Source organism: Mauremys mutica, chromosome 2, assembly GCF_020497125.1.
Source record: "Mauremys mutica isolate MM-2020 ecotype Southern chromosome 2, ASM2049712v1, whole genome shotgun sequence".
Lineage (NCBI taxonomy): Eukaryota > Metazoa > Chordata > Testudines > Geoemydidae > Mauremys > Mauremys mutica.
In genome coordinates this window covers 48,501,820-48,514,136 of record NC_059073.1, presented here as the reverse complement: position 1 = coordinate 48,514,136, position 12,317 = coordinate 48,501,820, and the positions used below count along the sequence as shown (strand labels likewise).

Here is a 12,317-nt window from a genome sequence, read left to right as displayed (position 1 = left end):
TAGCGCAGAATTCCCCCAGGAGTAATGTGCTTACGTACACCAGCTTATGCTACCAGTGCAAATGATTATTCAAATCTCCATTAAGTATGTTTGGCATCAGAAAGACAATATCAAAAGAGACCATTGCAAGTTTTCTGATTCCTCCCCACCTCCCCTCCAGTTGCCATCATGTATTCATCAGTATTTCTCTCATTAGACCTTGTCTCAAACTGGGCCCTGATCCTGTAAAGAGTTCTGAAAATGCAGACTTTTCTTTCCTGTGCAGAATTCAGTTATTTCAGTGGGAATCCACATGGGATAATGATCTGCACTTGCAGATTCCTTTGCAGGACTTGGGCCTCTGACTCGAAGATCCTGAGGAAAGAGGCAGGGTCTTATGTCTGTAAAGTGCCATGAACATTTATATTTCTCATTTGTATAAAAAAGTAAGAGGCACACATATACAATAGCACAGATAGGCAACATCTGGGAGCAACTAAGATAGCCTTTAAACCCATTCGCCCAGTTTTGTGATCCAAGACCAAAAAATTAGTTTTTCGCACCCAACAGAAGGCATTTTTAGTGACCAACCTAAATGGAATAGGTTAACCCTACTCTTCATTTACAGATTTCAGCTGTGTGTGTATTCAACTAAAACTGTTACAAAATGTAGGGTTTTATCCAGGCTTCTGCAAGCAGAGATCCCTTTCTTTAAACAGAGACTGTCCAGGAGTTTATATGGGCAAAGTTGCTATAGTTTTAGGATAGTTCACAGCCGATAAGCTTGATATAAAACTGCATGAGCACAATTGTTTTTCTATACTCAGAGGATTGTGGACTTTCAGAGCATGTCAGTTGGAATCAGACATTCGTGGACAGTTTCCGTAGGTGAAGGGAGATGACAATGTTTTAAATGAAAGTGAGTAAAAAAGACAGATTGAAGGGCTGAGGTCCAATTTCTGTTGATGGGTTAAGACAATGTCTCCAAATCAAGATCAGATTCCACAGATGCTTGAACATCTGTGGCAGGCCCCCACAAAAGTTTCACTCCCTATTACTTACCTTCTGTACGAGTGCAGTTTCAATACACTATCAACATACAAGGTGTTACTTTTGAATTCTAATTGGTGCATTTTTACAAACAAAACTAATTTCATATGGTTTCTGTTTCAAAGTATCTTTTAAATACTTTGATCAACATTGTCTTTACATCTTTGCAACCCAGAGACCAGTTACCTGTTTAGCACTTAGGAACAGAAAGGTTTTGCCTCTGAAGATAATTTTTCTTTCATGACGCATAGACAGATCCAATTTTTCAGGGCCAATAGCAGGCTCATCAACTGGAGGATAAAAACTACAATGAGGGGGGAAACAAAGTTATAAAATTCAGATTTATGTTGTATGCAGCTTTTACTGCAATTTATTTCTACTTTGTTTATTTCAAAAGAAATCTTTGAAGGCTGGGCATCAAAACATATTGTAATTCTTTACTGCTGTTATAACTACTTATAAAATGGGGAAAGGAGGGACTGGATCTTTCAAGGGATTTATAACAGTATATGGAGCCTCATTTCTGGATCAGTGATTTGAGGCAGAGATTTTCAAATTCAATGGAGTTGGGCATCTTTCTCTCTCTCAGGCTCCTTTGATAATCCTTACCTAAATCTGGCACAGGTCAAGTGTGACCCAGAGTCATTACCATCAGTAATGTCTTGGTGGTCTAAGTGCCAGTTCCACAAAAATGATAACCACATCATAAAAACCATCATCATGACAGATACCTTATTGGCAATCTCAGCAGAAGCCCATGTCTCAAGGATCCCTGCACAACCTACTCACTACTACAAGTGGTCCTTCTAAACAGGGATAAGGTACATGTATTAGAAGAGATGAAAAACATGTACTAAAACTGAGTGTGCTACATATCTTTAATAGCAATATGTGCATGCGCGCACACACACACACACACTTTTTCATTAAGCAAAACAAAGAGAAAGTTATTCACCCTGTGTAGTAACTGAGGTTCTTTGAGATGGGTGTCCACGTGGGTGCTCCACTCTAGGTGAACCTGCGCCCCTGCCCTTGTAATGGGAGATTTTTAGTAGCAGCGCCTGGTTGGGTCTCCATCTCGTGCCACCTCTGGCAGTTACATAGCATTGTGCGACGAACCCTCACTTCTCTACCACAGTTTCTAGCATAAAAACTCTGAAGTAGAGGGGAGAAAGGTGGGTAGTAGAGCACCCACAGGGACAACCATCTCAAAGAACCTCAGTTACTGCACAGAGTGAGTAACCGTCTCTTTTTCAAAGAGTGTCCATGTGGGTGCTCCACTTTAGGTAACTGTAGAGCAGTGCCCCTCTCTGGAATGGAGGGGCTTTGGAGTTGCAGTCTGGGCGGATGATAAAATCACAAGTCCCAGTATAGCGTCTGATGTCACATCCAGCTATACCACATAGTACTGTGTGAATGTATGGGCAGAGGCCCAAGTTGCTACTCTGCAGATGTCCATAATGGGCACATTGTTGAGGAAGGCTATCAATGTAGAGAAAGCTCTGGTGGAATGTGTGTGGGTCTGCACTGGAGTTTGTATTTAGGGGGGAGAGATAGCTCAGTGGTTTGAGCATTGGCCTACTAAACCCAGGGTTGATGAGTTCAATCCTTGAGGAGGCCACTTAGGAATCTGGGGCAAAAATTGGTTCTGCTAGTGAAGGCAGGGGGCTGGACTCGATGACCTTTCGAGGTCCCTTCCAGTTCTAGGAGATTGGTATATCTCCAATTATTAAAAAGATGGCGATAGCAAAAGCCAGTGCAGCCAGAGATCCATTTTGACAGCCTTTGGATATGGTGTCTCCCTTAGATAGTTCCATGATGGAAAGAGAGAACTTTGGTGACTTTCTAAAAGACTCTGTCCTTTCAATGTAAAATGCTAGAGTCCTTTGGACATCCAGGGTATGAAGCATTGCTTCTTGTTTGTTCCCATGAGGTTTTGGGAAGAACGATGGGAGATGGATAGGTTGATTCAAATGGAATGACTAAACTATTTTAGGCAGAAACTTGGGGTGTGGTCATAGGGTAAATTTGTGAAAAATATTGTGTATGAGGGTCCCAGTTCTCCCACTCTTCAGGCAGATGTGATAATGACAAGGAAGGCATGGAGAGGTGAAGAAGTGAGCCTATCACCAGTGGTTCAAAAGGGGGCCCCATAAGGCATCGCAGCACCAGAGTGAGGTTCCATGATGGAGTGGGGGGCTCGTACTTCAGGGTAGAGGTGGCAGAGACCATTGAGGAAACCTTTGGTGGTAGCGTGGGTGAAGATCGAGAACTTGTCTTCTTGGTGGTGGAATGCCGTGATTGCCACAAGGTATACGCTGACCCAACTCAATGAAAGACCTGATTTCTTGAATTCCAACATGTAATCCAATACCATAAGTAGAGGAAAGGTAGTTGCCATTGTTCGACTATTCTGACACCATGTATGAAATCTTTTCCATTTGTGAAGGTAGGTATATTGTGTAGTAGATCTTCTGCTATTTAAAAGAAAGTCCCTTACCTCCTCTGATTAGGTCATTTCACAGTCTTGGAACCATGGAGTAGCCATGCCTTCAGGTGGAGTCTTGCTAGGTTCGGGTGGTAGACCTGCCTGCATCCTGAGACAGGAGATGAGGTAGAAGTGGAGTGCGTGGTGGGCACAAAGTGATCTTCAGGAGGTAAGGAAACCACGTGTCTGGACTATGTGGGAGCTATCAAGATGACTCTGGAGTTGTCGGTCCTTACCATGTGTATGATCCTGGCTAGAAGGATCGGGAGAAATGCATACAGTAGATGTGTATCCCATGTGCGAAGGCAGGCATCACCAAGAGAACAAGTCCCAGTCCTGCTCTGGAGCAGAAATATGGGCTCTTGGAGTTTTGGTTTGTTGCAAAGAGGTCTATAGTTGGGAACCCCCAGCATCTGAATATGTTCAGCAGTACCTTGGTGTTCATTTCCCTCTCATGGTCTTGAGAAAAGGTTCTGCTCAGCATATCTGCTATGGTGTTTTGGCATTCTGGTAGGTAGGAGGCTGAGATGTTGATGTTATGGCAGATGCACCAATACATTGCATTGCTTCTGTGCATAGGAAGTGACACCATGACCTTCATTGGCACTTTATATAAAACATACAAGTGTGGCTGTCCATCAGCACCTTTATGGCTTTGTCTCTGATCCTGGGTAGGAAGCGTGAGCATGCATTGCATACTACCCGCAGCTCAAGTAGATTTATGTGTAATGTTGCTTCCAATGGAGGCCAACACCCTTTGATCATATGACTGCTCAAGTGTGCCCCCCAACCTAGCAGAGCGGCATCTGTTGCAAGTATCATCGAGGGAGGGGTGGGGACATGCAAAGGGAACTCCTGTACAGATATTGTGTGATTGAGGCCACCAATGTAGACAGTTTTTTGTGTGTGTGGGGGGGTATATACTGTCCTGAGCCAGCCTGGCAGGCATCATGTGTAGTCTGGCATGCTTGACAACAAATGTGTTTGCTGACATACGGCCTCATAGTCAGAGGCAGGTCCAGGCCAATATCTATGTGATGGCTTGCATTATAGCAATTAGGTTGACTAGTGGTAAATCTGTGCCGGGGCAGACAGGCTATAGATTCCAGAGAGTCGAGGTAGAACCCGCTGAACTTCAATCTCTGCACAGGTCTGAATGTTGACTTTTGTTGGTGTGACATTATTGACATGAACTGTGACCATATAGATCATTGTTGCAACCAAGGTCCTATAGTTGCACCAAATCATGTACAAAGGAGGTCAAGTAAGGTGTCTATGAAAAGGTTATGATTTGCTGGTTCTGATTATGCTATCTGTATGCTATCTGATTAAAAGGGCAGGGGCGCAGATTCACCTAAAGTGGAGCACCCATGTAGACACCCATCTCAAAGAACCTCAGTTACTACACATAACCTTCTCTTTGTTTTGCTTTCCTGGCATGGGCCTTGAGATTGTGGCAGTGGGAGCACTTTTGTGGTATGTGTGTACTGTCAAGACAGTGGACACACTGTGAGTGCCCGTCAGACACCAGGATTGTGGACCGGCAATGTTTAAAACCCAGGGAGCTGGGAATGCCCCTTAGAATAGTGTTTCTCCCAAAAGGGACGGTAACATACTATACTAAGGGATCTCCTAATAACTGAAACTTAAATTCCTAAGTTACGAGAAATGTTAAGAATAAACAGGGAAGAGGTAGGGTAGTAAACTAAACTACTAATTAACTAACTAGTACAGACGCTCCCCGACTTACGTAAGCGTTCCTTTCTGGAACATCTTGCATAAGTCAAATTTTGCATAAGTCGGGAACGTATCTCTGACAATTATGCCTCCCCCCCAAAAAAGTTTACGGAACTTTTTCCGTAAATGCGGATTTCCGTAAATCGGGTTTGCATAACCCGGGAAGCATCTGTATTCAAAATTAAGCTAGGCTTAAGATAAATCTCAAGGGTGCTGCCAAATGCTCCATGTCAAGCAGAGGGTGGTAGAGAAGGAACTGGGCGAGGGGGGCTTAGAGGTCGCAAAACACTATGTAACTGCCAGAGTTGGCACAGGACAGCACATGTGTGATGCAACCAGGCACTGCTACTGAAAATCTCAGATTACAAGCGCAGGGGCACAGATTCACCTAAAGCGGAGCACCCACAGGGACACTTCTCAAAGAACTACTCATTTCCCTTGTTCTGGTTGGTGATAAAAGATGCTTCTCACACTAACACGTAGAGCAGAAAAACAATTTTCTAATGGCCTAATGGATAAACCGGATTCAGAATATTTATTTTACAGAGTCGAGTGGAATATTAGTACAGATAGACACTGCCCCCAAAAATTTACAATTTAGGCCCTAATCCTGAAAACATTTTAGCTTGTGCTCAACTTTAAGCACAAGTGGTCCATTGTCTTCAGTATGAGTACTCACATGCTCACAGTTTAAGCACCAAAACATAGGTATTTGCAGCATCAGAGCCTCATATCAGAGAATGACAGAACAAAGCACAGAGTAATCAATAAGTTATTCCACACATGCATGTGCACAGCATGGTGAAGTAGATTTGGGCTTATATTCTACTCAAATGTCACTTCTTGAGAGCCCCATATTAGAAGAGAGAGTTTAGAATTGATATGAATCAGGAGTAGTAGGTTTGCAGAACATATTAGCCAAGTGTAGCATAGAACACAACTAACTGAACAGAGAGAGAATTTAGTAGAGTAAAATGGACTTGGTGGGGGTATTATTCAGTTTTCCTGTCACTGGAATTTACAAAGGAAGTGAGGTGGGTGCCGAATTTTCATTTTCATCTTCAGGTAAGACACGAGTTGACTAATGAACTGGGATTTTTAATTACAAGTCAGTTTTGGGGTTTTCCCCTTCCCTTTTAGCCGGAATTACTCCTGGGGAATTCTGCACCACAGCACACATGCAGAATCCATGTTCCCTGAAGATTTCTTTGCTTCCCCACAGAAAAATAACTGTCTGGCAGGGAAGCAAAGGGACGCTGCAAGGGTGGTCACATGCCCCTCCCCAGCACTGCAAGGGTGTTGCTTTGAGCGCCCAGAGCAGCTGGTGAAGAGGAAAATCACTGCTGGGTGGGTGGGGGGACTATGCCCCGGCTGGTGGCTCCTACCAGGCTCAGCGGCTAGTCCCAGCTTGGCTGGGGAAGATGGGACTTGCTCTTCCCCTGAAAGGAGCAGCCAAGGTCAGATCAGATCCACTCTCAGAAACCTCCGCTGGATGCAGAAAGCTCTGCAGACATCCCCATACTTCCTGCCCCCATCGCTCCTCAGCCATAGGGGAAGGGGTTATTGTATGGGAGCTGCTCCCCCACCGACTCCCCATGCCTCTGGACCCCCATGTGACACCCTGGCACCCCAATATTCAGCACAGTTATGTAATTAGGATATGTTTTATACAAAGTAAGCCTTGTTAGGTATCATTCTAAAAGTCTTGATCTGCTAGACAGTAATCTCTCATTGGATTGTATGTGCTATCATCATATGTGAAGTTATGAAGTTTGGCTACTGTGGTAAAGTTCCTCCTCTCCTCTAGTAGGTCCTGCGCTTATTGGCGGATTTCCTCCCCTCAGTGGTCTTCCCCTTGGATGAAACCCACAGTCTGGATCAACTCCTCCTATGTCTGATTAGGAGTAGCAAGGCTTGGGGGGAACCCGGGCCCGCCCTCTACTCTGGGTTCCAGCCCAGGGCCCTGTGAATTGCAGCAATCTTTATAGTGCTACTTGTAACCGCTGCTTGACCGCTACAGCTCCCTGGGCTACTTCCCCATAGCCTCCTTCAAACACTTTCTTTATCCTCACCATAGGATCCTCCTGGTGTCTGATACTGCTTGATTGTATGGTGTTTCCTCAATCCTCCAGTAGTACACCCTCTCAGTTCTTAGTTCCTTGTGTCTCTGACTCCCAGCTCCTCATACGCATTTCCTTCCTCTGGCTCCTCCTCTCTTGACTGGAGTGAACTCCCCTTTTTATACCAGGTGCCTTGATTAGCCTGCCCTGATTGGCTGCAGGTGCTCCAATCAATGTAGCTCTCTCCAGTGCCTTCTAGAAAGTTCTTAATTGGCCCCAGGTGCCTTGATTACCTTGGAGCAACTGCCATTTTGGTTCCCATGGTACTAGGGATTTGCTTAGCCTGGGGCTAACATAACTGTTCCTCAGTACTTTCCTGTAGCCATCCGGCCTTGCTCTATCACACTATGTATGTGTTACTGAAACCTGTTGTGAGGTTGAAAACACCCACAAGTAGCCTTTCAGGTACAACAGTAAAAAGGCCAAACCATGTTAATGGCTTATTGCAGAAATGCACAGAAGCACAAGGATTACCCCAGGAACTGTGTAGAATAGAAACCTCTCAGAGATCGGTTTCAGAGTGGTAGCCGTGTTAGTCTATATCAGCAAAAACAACGAGGAGTCCTTGTGGCACCTTAGAGACTAAAACTGATGAAGTGGGTTCTAGCCCATGAAAGCTTATGCCCAAATAAATTTGTTAGTCTCGAAGATGCTAAAAGGACTCCTTGTTCTCTCAGAGATAGCACCACACAATGGGAATGGTTTGACCCAGGTCACAGCAAAAGAGCTTTCCAGCAAGTCGGAAGAAAATATAAAAGGGGGAAATGACATCACGATGGGACCTCACTCTCCCTACAACGCCACACCTGGAAACACCTGAGGGGGAAGTGATGGTCCCAGGCTAAAGGTATTTCTAAGCGGTGTATGACAACCTGGGAAACCCAAGCTGCAAAGCCAAGGCAGCTTGTGCCTTAAGAATCTGCTAGCCTGTTTCATATCCTACCTATCTAGTATGTTAAGCTCAGTTTGCGGTTTTGTTAATTACTAGGTAATCTGCTTTGATCTGTTTGCTATCACTTATAATCACTTAAAAATCTATCCTTTTGTAGTTAATAAACTCATTTTATGTTCTAATCCAAACCAGAGTGCGTTTGACTAAGGTGTCTGGGGAAAATCTCAGCTTGGTTACCACAAGTGTGCACAGTCCTCTTCACATTGAGGGAGTGGCAGATCGGGTGTTAAACCCATATATTGGCCAGATATGACCAAGGAAAGCCAGTACTGCCCTGCGGTCCTAGGCTGGGAAGCTGGTGGTTAGAGAGCTTGCATGTGACTGCAGCTGGGTGTGTCCCTACCTGTGTGAATGCTGATGGAAGTGTAAGCTTGGAAGGCTTTACAACTTGTCACAACAGCAGTGTGAGAGGGAGCCCAGGCTGGGGGGGGGGTCAGAGGGCTCAGCGGTACCCCAGTTCCAGGTGGCACCACTGGGGAACCTCTCACACCCCACCCCTGCAGCCAGACCACTCCTCGCTGAGCTCCCCACACTTGAACCCCCACCCCAACGAGCCCCATCCCACTGCATCAGGACTACCCCAATGAGCCCCCTTCACCTGAGCCCCCATGCCACAGAGCCCGAACCAACTGCACCCGGACCCACCAATCCAGCATGCCCCACTCCCCCAGCACCCAGACCCTCCCCGCTGATTTCCCCCCAGACCTCCCCTGCTGAGCCCCAACCAGCTTCACGTGGACCCCCCCTGCTGAGTCCCATTGCTGCTGCATCCAGATCCCCCATACACCCAGACCCCTGACTGAGCCACCCACACCCAGATTGCCCCACACAGAACCCTCTCACTCCCACCTGGGTCCCTCCACATTTGGTTCCTGCCAGGCTGAGCCTGCCTGCCCACACCTGGTACAGAGGGGCAGTGCCCCGGGGTGTTTCTGGGAAAGACCCAGCCTTTGCACTGTGTCAGGGCAGAGTTTAGTCTCAACACCAAATCCATGTCCCTGGGGGGGGGAGGGGGAAATGACTCCAAGGTGCTCCCCCAGAGCCTCCACATTTGTTGACAAATAAAGTTTGCAGAATTTTAAAATATTGTGCACAGAATTTTTAATTTTTTAGAGCAGAATTCCCTCAGGAGTACCTGATGTAATTTCACTCATGCTGGCTTTCTGATAGACTCAAGCTTCTGAACATTATGATTTTTCCTAATGATCAATGGAAAAGTGTTTCTCCCACAGGGTCTTTGGCATTGCCTAAGAATATTAGTTAAAATATACAGCCAAATCCCCCTCCTCCACCTTTTTTGAGGCGTAGGAAGGAAACAGATATGATATTTGTGAAAATTAAAAGGAGTTTTTGGAGATTTAACACAAGCAGTTGCTAAGTAAGTTTATAATAGCTCCCCGAAAATTACATCTTAAGGATCATTCATTCTCAGATACTGTAATTATTTTAAATATAGATCTGGTTATTATATGAGCTGTCTCATCCTGCTTGATGCATAGGTATCTCTTTGAAAGTTAAATGATACACTGCAGTGTCAATCATGTTTAGTGAAGTTCAATTCCACTGGGGGGCTTTAACAGTTAACAAAAATGTTAGGAAGAGAAAATATCCGTCAAATTCTATTTTAGGGAGCACTTAACGTTCAATTATATTGTCACCTTTTAGCACATCTGTATTTAGACTGGTCATTATGCACTCTGATTTTCAGACGCATATGCACTGGCAACACACATTAACAGTAGCTTTACAGCTAGATAATGGAGTACCATTAACGTACACTAATCACAGTTTACACTATCAATGGACTTACTCTCACGTAGTAACCAAGGGCTTGGCTACACTTGTGAGTTAGAGCGCATTAAAGCATCCCCGGGCGCTCTAACTCATGACACGTCCACACTGGCAAGGGACGTAGAGTGCCTGGACTCCATGGCTAGAGCACTCCTGTTAATCCACCTCAACAAGAAGCATAAAGCTTGCTGCGCTCCGACTGGAGCGCCGTGGTGCCAGTGTGGACACCCTGGTCTATTAATGCGCTCTGATGGGCCTCCAGAAGTGTCCCACAATGCCTGTTCTAGCCACTCTGGTCATCACTTTGAACTCTACTGCCCTGTCCTCAGGTAACCAAGCATCAGACCCGCCCTTTAAATTCTCTTGGAAATCTTGAAAATCCCCTCCTGTTTGCTCAGCAAGGCGTGGAGTGCTCTCCGTGAATCTTTCCATGCCTCCACGCGCCAGGCGATCCCCAGTATGGAGCAATGGCGAGGTGCTGGACCTCATCAGTGTTTGGAGGGAGGAAGCTGTCCAGTCCCAGCTGCGCTCCAGCCATAGGAATTACAATACCTTTGGGCAGATATCAAGGGACACGATGCAAAGGGGCCATGACAGGGACGCACTGCAGTGCAGGGTCAAAGTGAAGGAGCTGCAGAATGCCTATGACAAAGCCCGCGAGGCAAACAGCCACTCCGGTGCTGCCCCCACAACCTGCTGTTTCTACAAAAAGCTGAATGCAATACCTGGGGCAACCCAACCGCCACTCCAAAGACCACCATTGACAGTGCAGAGCTCAGTTCAACAAGGCAGGAGGAGAAGGAAGAGGTAAGTAGGAGTGAGGGTGCTGAGGAGGAGGGAGACAGCCCGGCATCCCTAGATGCATGCAGCCAGGAGCTCTTTTCAAGCCAGGAGGAAGGTAGCCAGTCACAGCGGACGGTGCTTGTTCTTCCCCAAACACCAGAGGAGGTGCCCGGTAAGCGGCTTTTATTTTGGAAAGGAAGTTGTTTTGTGCAGGCTCTTGTGGCAAGGAGGGTTAGGGCTGCATGCATGCCTAGATGCGGAATAGGGTGTTGATGTGCTCTCTCACATTGCGGTGCCTCACTGATCTCTTCAAAGGTCTCATGCAGAAGCTGGGCAATCCACTTGTGCAGGCTCCTTGGCAGAGCTAATGTGCTCCTTGTCCCAGTAAGGCTAACATGTCAGCGCCACTGTGCTGTGACGGGCGGGGGGGACCATAGCTGCACACAGGCAAGCTGCATATGGGCCAGGATGGAAGCCGCATTGTAGGAGGAGACCCTCCCCTCGTTTCCCAGGTCACCCTCAGCAGCAAGGTATCTTCCAGGACAAACTCATCCTGTGGAAAATGTGGCGACAGTGATCAGTACAGGGGCCCCCTGCAGCTGTTGGCTCTCCCCAAGGCACAGAAACCCAGAGGACAGTACAGCCCTGAAACAATCAGTTCCCCTTGCCCCTGCGCTTACTCACCATTTTGGAGCTCCTGGGGATTATGTGCGCTCGCTTTGGGACAGGCAATTTCTGCTATTGTGTAGACTGTGTTTGTCTTTTAGTACAGACGAATCATTGCTCTGTCTGGTGTGAACAATGCTGCCTCTGTTAAGTGTTGCATTTTGGCTTTACAGATGCAACCTTGAGATCCCAGGCATCCTTGTTATCAACAGCCAAAAGACTCCAAAGAATCAGGAAGCGGCCACGTAGAAGCAAAGAGGACATGCTGCATGAAGTAATGCAGCAATCCCTTAATGAAAATCAAAAAGCACAGGAGTGGCAGAAGAATGAAAGGAGGGTCTGCCAGCAGAATGCAGATCACCGGCACCAAAGCACAGAGCGGCTGCTAAGCATCATGGAGCACCAAGCAGACGCAATTCAGGTGCTTGTAGCAATGCAGGCAAAGCACTTCGGCCCCACCGCCCTTGTCCCAAAACTCTTTCCCTTGTGCCCCCATGTCACCTCCAACCCACTTCCCCCAACATCCGGGTTCTTATCGCCACCAGCTGCCTCCAACACCTGTAGCTTCACCACTCAACCCTGCAAACTATGACCCATACCCACTGCACTGAACCCCCATCACCGTGCATTTTAGCCAGCTTGAAGTGCAGCACTCATTGCACAGCACTCTAGCCAGGAAGGCTCAGTGTGAACAACAGGACATACGCAAACCTGTGATTCTCCCATTCCTCTCCCCACCCCCTTGCCCTTT

At 46.6% G+C, this 12,317-nt stretch overlaps 1 protein-coding gene across 1 annotated transcript in view; it reads right to left on the bottom strand.

Annotated features, from left to right (window-relative positions):
* Nucleotides 1-12,317, bottom strand: part of NBN (nibrin) — a 56,448-nt gene that overhangs the window by 23,083 nt on the left and 21,048 nt on the right. The window contains exon 6 of the mRNA XM_045003676.1: nucleotides 1,216-1,333. Within this exon, the coding sequence (XP_044859611.1) occupies nucleotides 1,216-1,333 (118 nt within the window). The remainder of the gene's footprint in view (nucleotides 1-1,215; nucleotides 1,334-12,317) is intronic.